The following is an 11,009-nucleotide window of genomic DNA, read 5'->3' as shown; positions in this document are numbered from 1 at the left end:
ATTAGGGTTGGAGCTAAACTCTGCAGGACACCGGCCCTCCAGGACCGAGTTTGGACAGCCCTGATCTAAACCGTATAACATAAATACACTGTGAATAAGAAACTGTAAATGAATACCTTACAAAGACATTGGATGGGAATTGTATGTAAATAAATGAAGGGATTTCCTCTGTTCTGACTCACAGACTGTAAGTACGTTTTTTTATATTTAAAGAATTTGCCACTGACAATTCAAACGCGAGTTTTGGGCAGTGTAGAGTAGCACTTGTTGTTTGTCATTTCTCCGATCACAAATGCAGACATGGTTTTATGTTTATGCGGCGCGATGCAACGCGGAAAAAGACAGTATAAGTCATTATAATCCATAATTATGCCTCGTTTATAATGGGTTTTAATGTTTTTGTCTCGTCACTCCAGCCGGACAGGGCAATACAGTATGGTAAGGGGCGTAACATTTCTGTCACATGCTTGAGGTATTCGGCCAATCACAATGCACTGGATAGCTGGGTAAACATCCCATGATAAACTGCTTGGTACTATTTTGGATGTTAAGGCACCTGTCCGCCAAGTGATCATGCGTCAACCACTGTAATAGATGACCTATTACATATTTAGTTTTTCAAGGTTGAACACTCATCTGCTGAGGTAATTTGGTTGTGTTTAAATAAATTCAGATTTGTTGTAGATCACCACCAGTGAACAGTGATGTTATATGTGCTGTGGTCCAGAAGAACAGCTTTATTGCTGCATTGTTAGCAAGATTACATTCACCTAATGGATTTAGGTAATCAGCATCAGAAAATAAATCAGTGTCTGGCTGACCACTGTGGCTCAACATAATATACTCACTTTACCGATACATGTCTGATTTTCAACTTAGAACCAAGAAAATATCTGCTGGAGATGTTATTCATGTGTTTCATCAAATCAAATGTTAAATTCTGTTTATGTTTGTTTTCATGACATCCACAGTAAAATTGTGTTTTCTTACAGAAAAAAAGACCTTGCTACAACCAAAAAGGACAGAGTGACTCATTGCCTGACGATATGTGAAAACATTGTGGCACAGTCGCTGAGGTATGCAGTAGTCAATGGACGGACACATCAGATTAAGGATAATCAGATTTGGTCACGTTTTATGAGTCATTGGCAACAGCCTATTGATGCTGAGGCTAGGCTGGCTTTTTCACCCTTACAGTGCAAATTCAGTGAAGGTATTCAATTATTATAAGTTGCCTATAGCAAGTTTTAATATGAGTGCCAGCACTTGAAGTTCTCAAAGTCCATTTCTTTCAGCTTGACTACACTTGAATACAGAATAAATCTGTTTGGAAAAAAAAAAAGATTATTGTAAACTTTTAAAAAGCCTGAATAGACATTTTTGATTAGATCTTTTTGAATCAAATGTTTAGGGACAGTACAGATCTAGTGAAGTCCTGGACTTTGACATAGTTTTTGTGAATTTTAATGGTAGAATTTTCTTATATATGGTCTTAAAGTCATAACAGCCCATTTCCTACTGTTTTGGCTTTACTGGCCTTGCTGCACTCATCCTGATGCCAAACGAGAGCTGAAACTGGAGCATCATCAACAGTCCAGGTCATATACACAATACAGCAGTATGAGGTTCATTATTCATTTTGCTGCATCTGACTCAAGGGGGTTCATTCTTTTCTTAACTGTGTAGCCACATCCTTGTTTTTAATTTAGCATTTCCTTTTTTGGCTATCAGTATTATTGCTAGAATGCACAACAGCTTCACAACAACATTCTCTTGAAGCTGTCAGTGTTTGATGGTAATTTGGGTGATAGTAACAGCCAGATATAAGGAGGAACAGAACACAATCACTCCTTCTTTGCTATTATAAACTGAACGAGTGGCAAAGTCAAATGGCCTTTGTTGGGACATAATATACATAATGCACATATTTTATCTGGACTGCTGCTAATTTGAAAGTTTTAGCCTAAATTTTTTTTAGCAAACTAGTATCATTATCATAGCTGTGTATGTAATGTGTCATTGTATTTCACTCTGTATTTCACTGTGACTTTATCAGGACATCTCCAGAGTTCCAGAAACTTCTCGGAATCGCTATGGAAATGTTCTTGTTGTGCAGTGACGACAAGGAGTCTGACGTCAGGATGGTGGCAGATGAGTGCCTCAACAAAATCATCAAAGTAAGTCATGTACAGTTCGGTTATCGGTATCGGCCAAAATTTTCATATCGGTGCATCCCTAAATAAAATTTCTTTTTGTTTTACTTTGCAGGCATTGATGGATTCCAACTTGCCTAGGCTGCAGCTTGAACTGTACAAAGAGATTAAAAAGGTAAATCAGATTGCATTCTCTTTATTCGATTTGGACGTATTTTCACAAGGAAAAAATAAATACATTTTTAGATTTGATGTAGTAGTTATAAGAGTTACAATTTTGTTTTGCTTTGGGTGCGAATAGACAGTCTGTGATTCATTGTTTTGTTTTTTTTTTCTTGGTACAAACAATGCTTTATTGTTTTTTTCTGGGGGAGAGTGTTTTTGAAATGGCATTCCATGTAGTTTTCGTAGGTACAGGGGTCTTGTTCTTTCTAGGGACATGTACAGATCACTAATAAAGCACTACTCTTTTTATTGTCACAGAACGCTGCCTCTCGGAGTCTGCGTGCAGCCTTGTGGAGGTTTGCTGAGCTTGCTCACCTAGTGCGTCCACAGAAATGCAGGTATGCTTATTAACTTAGTCAATTACTTCCAATGGTCTGCTCAGGAATAAGTGAAACTGATATTGGGTTAATGATTACAAAATGAAATTCATGCTTCTAATTGTAATAATCAGCAAACACACATGAATCGTCCTCTCTTTTTTCTCAGGCCGTACCTTGTGAATCTGCTGCCGTGTCTGACGCGGATCACAAAACGTCAGGAGGAGACTGTGCAGGAAACTCTTTCTTCTTCAATTCCTAAAATCATGGCTGCCCTGGGTCACTTCGCCAATGATGGAGAGATCAAGGTATGAGTTCAGTACTATAAAGAAAGAGATTTAAAACAAAAAAAACCCCCAAAGGAAACCACTGTAAACTATGTTTTTGGTTTAGCTGAAAGTTTGTCACAGTTAAAGGTTTTCAAAGAACACTTTAAAGAACCACATCAGCTGATGTTCAGGTGTAAATCACTTGACTCAAAAGTCACACCACCACAACATTAACCATGGCCCCTGGCCTGACTTCTGTGATTTGGCACTTCAATGCGGGATTTCCCACACCGTTATCTTCTCTCGCTGTCTGAAGCCGTGAATGCGCAGTGGTGAGATCATCTTCTCAAAATGGAATGTGACTCAGTCAGACTGGATTTAATTATCCATGAGCCTCCTCTCCCTCACATCAGTAGGAGACTGAAAGAGCCTGTTCTCTTGCCAAGAATACATTTACATTTAAAGGGGTCATATGATGCGATTTCAAGTTTTCCTTTCTCTTTGGAGTGCTACAAGCTGTTCGTGAATAGATAAGATCCCTGAAGTTGCAAAGACTAAAGTCTCAAAACCAAAGAGATATTCTTTATCAAAGTTAAGACTCTGCCACACCCCCCTAAAACGGCTCGTTCTAACACTCCCCCACATATCTAGGTCACTAGGGCATAGAGGACCTACAATAATGTACAGTATTTGAAAAATAATGTGTTTTTTGAACATTAAAGCATGTCAACATATTCTGTTACACCAAATACACAAAATAATGATCTTTAAAAAAGCATCATATGACCCCTTTAAAGACAGTAGAACTGTCAGTTTAGTGCTGTTTTCTTATGTTTAAATCCAGCTCAATCCAAGTCATAAATAAACAAATTTCACATGCAATGGCAAGTGAAGATCCTTGGGAAGACAGGAGACAAAGGCCAATCAATTTGTTTAGCTATGCGAACACTCTAGGAGTGCTTAATCGGTTAACAGTTAAAAGATTATACAGAATACACAACCATTGAGGTCGGTCAAATTGTTTTGTGTTTTTGAAAGAAGTCTCTAATGCTCACCTATGCTACATTTATTTGATCATGAATACAGAGCATAATTAATTTTTTTCATAAAAACTGTAATATTGTGAAACATTGTTACAATTTAAAATAAGTGTTTTCTATTTTAAAGTATTTTAAAATGTAATTTATTCCCGTGATAGGAAATCTGAATTTCCAGCAACCATTACTGCAGTCCTCAGTGTCACATGATCCTTCAGAAATCATTCTGATATACTGATTTTTTTTCTTGATTTTATGTTGAAAACAGTTTTGCTGCTTAATATTTTTGTGAACACCATAATACTTTTTAAAGGAAGTGCAAAAGAACCATATTTATTTAAAACAGAAAGATTATAAATGTCTTTTCGGTCACTTTTGAAAAGAATTGTACTGACTTCAAGCTTTTGAATACTAGTGTACCTCTTCAGATGATTATGTCTGCATTTACACAGCCTGTTGCAGAAGAGGGATCACAAATTTGCAAGGGAAAACACTAATTAAAAGTTCAAAGGGTGTGCATAAGCCCAGCCCTCATGTTCCTAGATGTCTCTTTAGTCGTTTTCTTACAAAAATAAGTCTTAAAAAAAACTAAAGTCTTATTAACAGGAATAATAATAAAGCAAGTTAATTAATATGATTTCATAATCTCACTTCCTGTTTAATAGGCTTGCCGCGATAGACGGTGCTGACGGTGATACCGTTGTTAATCCGCAACACCGGTTACGTCACTTGCCCACCGCGGCAGTATACCGCGGTTTTGATTTTTTTATAGTAATAAAAATAATTTAGTTCAGGAAAAGAACAGACACTACAATTAAAAACTGAACGCGGCTGTTCAAAGCAGCATGCCGAATGACAGTCGCATCACAGATCAGATTTCATTTATCCAGTGAGGAGAGTGAGTCGAGCTGACTGACAAGAAGAGTGAGGGGAGACAGACAAGACGATCGTGGATGATTTAGTTTCGAAACGAAATGCAAAAGTGCCTGTTTGGCAGTATTTTGGATTTTGAAAAGCCTGTTGACTTTTGCCGTTTATCTAAGGTGATTTTGGAAGTTTTTTTAAACATTCGTTTCTTATTTAATTGGTTCCACAGTGTTTGCTGATTTTTACTTTATTTAAACTTTGTGTAATTTATTTATTTTATTTGACATCAAGGTGTATGCCTCCAAGCTTTCTTATTCATTTTGCTAATAAACTTTATACGTTTCTTATTTATTTGGTTATATATTATACATGTTTACTTATTTCCAGTTTTGTATAGGCTACTTATTTAAACTTTATGTAAGCTATTTGTTATTTTATATTAGGCATAGCCTGCCCTATAGCATGGTGTATTTTTATTCGCTTTGTTAATAAAAGTTCTATGTTTTATATATAGGCTAAAGTGAGTTTGACGTTGTATTTTGTTGTTGCATTCAAGCAATTTACGCCGAATTGCCGCTAATTCGAAAGTGAAAGTAAAATGCGCATGGTGCTTTTAAGCTATTTAAAAGCAAAGGAAAGTGTGGAAAAGAGGGAGAATTCAAACGAACTAAAAACGAACAATTGCTTTACGCTAAATTGCCGCTATTTGAAAGTGAAAGTAAAACGTGCACGCCGCTTTTGCAAGCTATTTAAAAGCAAAGGAAAAGAGGAAACGCCCCTGCCCCCACGGTAATACCGGTATTATCGGTGTTGTCACACGTCGATTAACCGGTGGTAAAATTTCCTCACCGTCACAACCCTACTGTTTAAATTACTCTTCTTCATATTCTATAAGTTATTCTTATCATATTCACTTTGAATGTGGCACTTCTGATTTCACTCTGTGAATGTGTATTTAGATGCTGTTGAGGGCCTTTGTTGCCAATCTGAGGTCCAGTTCTCCTACTATTCGCCGAACAGCGGCCAGCTCGGCTGTCAGCGTGTGTCAGCACTCACGCAGAACACACTACTTCTACACCTGGCTCCTCAACGTGCTGCTCAGTAGGACGCTTACACTCTAAAACGCACATGTGGGAAAAAACAGATTCTGTCAAAATGCTATGTTTCAGATGTCTTAATTCATCTTCCTGTTTTCTCTCTCTCAGGTTTGGTAGTGCCAGTGGATGAGGAACATTCCAGTCACCTGATTCTGGGTGTATTACTGACGTTGCGCTACCTGATGCCTCTTCTTCAGCAGCAGGCTCCTAACACCAGCCTGAAGGGCAGCTTTGGTCTTGTTCGTAAAGAGGCAGACATCACCCCTACACCTGAGCAGCTCATTCAGGTACCAGAGCTGATAAAGTTCATTGTATCCTTGTGATTTGTGTTATGTTGATCTATGTGTACTGTACTGTATTTGTGGACATGTAAACTCTAATCTTTGGTTCTCAGGTCTATGAACTGACCCTGCACTACACGCAGCACTGGGATCATAATGTGGTGACAGCATCTTTGGAGCTTCTGCAGCAGGTGTTTCGCACTCCTCCCCCTGAGCTCTTGAACGCACTCATCACACGTGGCAAAATATCACACACCAGTGTCTTTAGAGAAGAGACAGAGTGCCGTGCACGAAGTGGCAGCATCCTCGAGCTTATTGGTAAATATTGTTATTATACAGTCTGTTGCATATAGTCAGTGCCATAATAGTTTGGTCATCTCTGCTACACTGTCAGTGGAGAAACACCTTGTGAGGAAAAATAAGGTTTGTGTTGTGTATATAAGTAGAGATCGACTGATAGTGGATTTTACCGATACTAACTAAATTAGGTAAATGTGGCTGAACAATAACCAAGTCATGTGCAGATTGTTTTTAAAATCAGTAATATGAATGAAAACCTTTCAATTAAAATGGTTGGATTTTATTAAAAATAAACAATAATGACATAATCATGACAAAATTTTTAAATTAAAATAAATGTATATACATATGTTAAATCACTACTGACAAATGTATTATTTTTATTTTGTTGTTATATGAAATATATAAATAATGTACAAGAAGGGGTGAGAGAGAAAAGTGCAGAAAATAAAGTCAACTCAAAGTCCATGTTCCCTCACATGAACCATATGCTGCGCTTACATTTTTAATGTATATATTGTACTTTGCTCGTATGTTTAACTACTTCATAAAGTTTATTTAGCAAGATGAGCACAGAAGAACATGGAGAAATTAAAGTATCAGCATTGATTTTGACTGATTACCAATTTATTTGGCAAAACTGTATCTGTTGACCTCGTTTTTGGATTTTTTTATGTTAAGTTGTTAAATTGTAAAAGTTTTCTTTTTTCAGTTTAATTCAAATCTTTGTTACTCATTAATAACATACTCTCTTCAAATTCAGCTGTTAATATTTCCCACACTGCTTCTTTATATTGTCTGTTCTGTTTGATAACAAATCATTGATCTGTAAGTTCACTGCAACACTGCAAACAATTTCACCATGCATGAGATCTTCATCTTCTGCTTCTTCCTGCCTCTAACCCTCAAAATGAATTTTTGGGCTTTTCTGCTCTCTTCACTTCCTGTTTCCCGCATACAGCTGGTGGGTCAACATGCAGTCCTCTCCTCCTCAGGAAGCAGAAAGGTGACTTGTCTGCCCTTCTTTTGCATCTAACCTACTGACATGTTTCTGTGTGTGCTTCGAGGGCTGTCTGTGGCACGTCAGTAGAACAGTTTTGATATTGAATGTGCGGTTTGGAATTTTAGACTGTTAAAGAAAGTTAGAATGGTGTTTGGAATAGAAACATGTTTGTTGCATTGTAATGATATGCCTTGTATGTTGTGCTTGTTTTAGGTAAGCTGTTGTCAGGTGAAGAGGAGGGTTTGGAAGATGACCCTGAGAGGGCAGAGGTCACCACAGGATCATTCTCTGGTAAGTTGAGGAGGGGAGTACTGTCACGTTTTAAGACTTGCAATTTTCTCCTGATGGATGAAAAAAATCAGCCTTACAATCTCATAAACTAATCTGCAAAATAAATGCAGACTTGGTGAGCATAAGAGACTACTTTCAAAAACAATAAAAAAAGTCTTTCTGACCGCAAAATTGGACGCTAGAGTAGATTTGAGGATTTGTTGTTTTGCCTGAGCACCCTAGCAACCACATAGCAACATGCTGGCACTTACACAAAACACCTTAGTAACCACAAAGAAACCACACGGCTGCCACCATCATGACCATGAATTTTACTTACTTCATAAAACAAACAAATTCATATTAATTTGTACACACTCCTTGAGTTCAAACAAATGCATTGCATGAAATGTATGGAAGGATTAATGCTTTGTTTCTCTCACATTTCTTCAAGCCTCGGTTGGTGGCGACAGCTCCAGTGAAGCTCCCTCCTCATCAGGTGTTTCGTCTCTTGGCACATCTGACATCATCACAGAGCAGCCACGCTCCTCCCAGCATGCCTTGCAGCCGGGAGACTCAGTGGACCTGAGTGCATCAGAGCAGGGTGTAGGGCCCGATACTCCAGATGAGGAAGACGAGGAGGACATGTTAAGTCGCAGCTCAAGCGGGGGCGCTGGGGTCGTCAGCACGTCCGGTGACTTAGTAACCGATGGGAACCAGATGTCGACGGGAGCAGTGTCATCGCCCCCTAGTGATAGTTCCCAGACGACTACGGAGGGGCCGGACTCCGCCGTGACGCCTTCAGACTGCGCCGAGCTCGTAAGTGTCACCAGCACCAGCAGACGCTATCGGAACTATTCACCACCTTCCCCAACTCCCACAGAAGGGCCGGACGCGTACTCTGACAGCGAGTTATCTATCTACAGGCCATCCTCTTCCTCCTCCTCTACCTCGACTTCTTCCTCCACCTTTTCTGCCATCTCTTCCTCTAGCAGTAGTGACCAGGTCAGCAGAGGACAGGGGGTGAGGCTATTGTTGCTCTTCCCTGCCCCGATAGAACCCCACCCCTGATTTGCTCCGTCCCCCCATGCACATCCTCATCCCCTTGAGGTGTTTGAACACCTTTTATTTCCCTGATTCTGGACCAGTGATTAAAAACCTAGTCCCTACAACACTGATGCTGATCTCAGATCAGTTTTAAGGGCTTCATTTGAATATGCGTCAGTGTTGTTATTGACAACTTACACTAAAACTGTTAAAAATCATTTGTGGTAATTGAAATAAAGATAAAGTAAAATAAAAGTATTAGATTAAAAACTTAAGTTTAAAAAAATGAAAATTCGGAATGTTGATTTGACAACCAATTTAAGATTAAATATTACAATTACTAAAACTGAAATAGAAATAAATTAAAGCTATTTAGAAATATTTAAAGAAAACAAAAACTAATAAAAATGACAAGCACATAACAAAATGACTAAAACTTAAACTAAAATGAAAATGAAAACTGACAATATAAAAATTAAAGCTAATTCAAAATTTTAAAGTGCCCCTATTATGCCTTTTCTAATATTACCTTTCATGCAGTGTGTCATGTAGCTGTATGTGAACATAAACTATCTGCAAAGTCGTGAAGCCGACAGTGCACGATAAAGTTATTGTCTATCAAAAAAAAGAGTCGGCTTGCAATCGCCTAAACGAGTCGTCAGGTATTTGAATCTTATTCTGTTACGGCTCTACGTCACAAAGTAACACATTTAACAATCGATACCATCTTTTCTATGTATTGACAAGTCTCCAGGGCTGTCATTCTGTCATGGCAATGGGTGTTTCGTTTCCGACACGTGCTGTACGCATTAGACCAATCCAGAGCCAATCTCTCTACGGCTCTGGACCAATCACAAAGGACTGCGCCATCTGACCAATCACAGCAGTGGGGGCTCAAGGAAAGGGGGGTTTAGAGAGACTGATTCTTTGAACTGCTTCGCACGAGTCGTTTACGAATCATTTAGAAATGAGGTCAAATTAAATCTATTTTTTGAGAAAACTAACATGTTTTTTGACCTTGCATGCATGTAAACCTGTTTTAGGAGACTCATAAAACAATATTAGCAACCTTAAAAATGGCATAATAGGGGCACTTTAATAAATACTATAATAGTATATAAATAATACTAAAATAACATTGGATTGAATTTGAGCCATTTCCTGGTTTTGATAAAAGCAATGATCTCTGGCCACAAGCTCCCTTCTGCCAAATTAGAAGACTAAAATTTAATATCTAATGAGTCAGCCATTAAATCCTCACTATTTTCCGGTGGTGCAGCTGGCAGTAGATTAACACCCTACTTTTGTTTTTTTGTGAGGCCCAAAATGCTCCTGACATGGATATTATTATGCAAAAGAAAGCTGCGATCAAGCAATATTTGTATGAGTTCCTAAAGTGATACTGCATGTCTGACTGTTACTGTCCTTTGTGTACATTTGCATGAATGAGTTGATGTGAATGTTTATGCTTGTTTGTGAGTTTGGTCCATTCTGTTATGTCTGTATTTATCGATATGTGTGTGTGTAAATAAGTATGTATATATATATATATATATATATATATATATATATATACACAGTCATGGCCAAAAATATCGGCACCCTTGGTAAATATGATCAAAGAAGGCTGTGAAAATTAATCTGCATTGTTAATCCTTTTGATCTTTTATTAAAAAAATTCACAAAAATCTAACCTTTCATTGGATAATAAGAATTTAAAATGGGGGGAAATATCATTATGAAATAAATGTTTTTCTCTAATACACATTGGCCACAATTAACAGCACCCTTATATTCAATACTTTTTGAAACCTCCGTTTGCCAGTTTAACAGCTCTAAATTTTCTCCTATAATGCCTGATGAGGTTAGAGAGCACCTGACAAGAGATCAGAGACAAATCCTTCATCCAGAATCTCTCCAGATCCTTCAGATTCCCAGCTCCTCCTCTTCAGTTCACCACTCATCTTCTATAGGCTTCAGCTCAGACGACTGGGATGGCCAGAGCAGAAGCTTGGTTTTGTGCTCAGTGACCCATTTTTGTGTTGTTTTTAAGATTTGTGTTTGGATTATTGTCCGGTTGGAAGATCCAAACATGGCCCATTATACGATTTCTAACAGAGTCAGTCACTTATTGATTTTTTAT

The 11,009-nt window shown here is 38.1% G+C and overlaps 1 protein-coding gene across 2 annotated transcripts in view; it reads left to right on the top strand.

Annotated features, from left to right (window-relative positions):
• Positions 1 to 11,009, top strand: part of LOC107674220 (huntingtin-like) — a 49,382-nt gene that overhangs the window by 1,350 nt on the left and 37,023 nt on the right. For both annotated transcript variants that reach the window (XM_016468134.1, XM_016468133.1), the window contains exons 2-12: positions 993 to 1,076; positions 2,057 to 2,177; positions 2,269 to 2,328; positions 2,637 to 2,716; positions 2,865 to 3,003; positions 5,828 to 5,969; positions 6,074 to 6,252; positions 6,360 to 6,564; positions 7,508 to 7,552; positions 7,763 to 7,840; positions 8,274 to 8,638. In XM_016468134.1, the coding sequence (XP_016323620.1) occupies positions 993 to 1,076; positions 2,057 to 2,177; positions 2,269 to 2,328; positions 2,637 to 2,716; positions 2,865 to 3,003; positions 5,828 to 5,969; positions 6,074 to 6,252; positions 6,360 to 6,564; positions 7,508 to 7,552; positions 7,763 to 7,840; positions 8,274 to 8,638 (1,498 nt within the window). The remainder of the gene's footprint in view (positions 1 to 992; positions 1,077 to 2,056; positions 2,178 to 2,268; positions 2,329 to 2,636; positions 2,717 to 2,864; positions 3,004 to 5,827; positions 5,970 to 6,073; positions 6,253 to 6,359; positions 6,565 to 7,507; positions 7,553 to 7,762; positions 7,841 to 8,273; positions 8,639 to 11,009) is intronic.

The sequence above is a fragment of the Sinocyclocheilus anshuiensis genome, unplaced genomic scaffold (genome assembly GCF_001515605.1).
Source record: "Sinocyclocheilus anshuiensis isolate Anshui unplaced genomic scaffold, SAMN03320099.WGS_v1.1 scaffold728, whole genome shotgun sequence".
Taxonomy (NCBI): Eukaryota; Metazoa; Chordata; class Actinopteri; order Cypriniformes; family Cyprinidae; genus Sinocyclocheilus; species Sinocyclocheilus anshuiensis.
The sequence above is the reverse complement of the archived record's forward strand: the minus strand, read 5'-3'. Positions and strand labels throughout refer to the sequence as shown.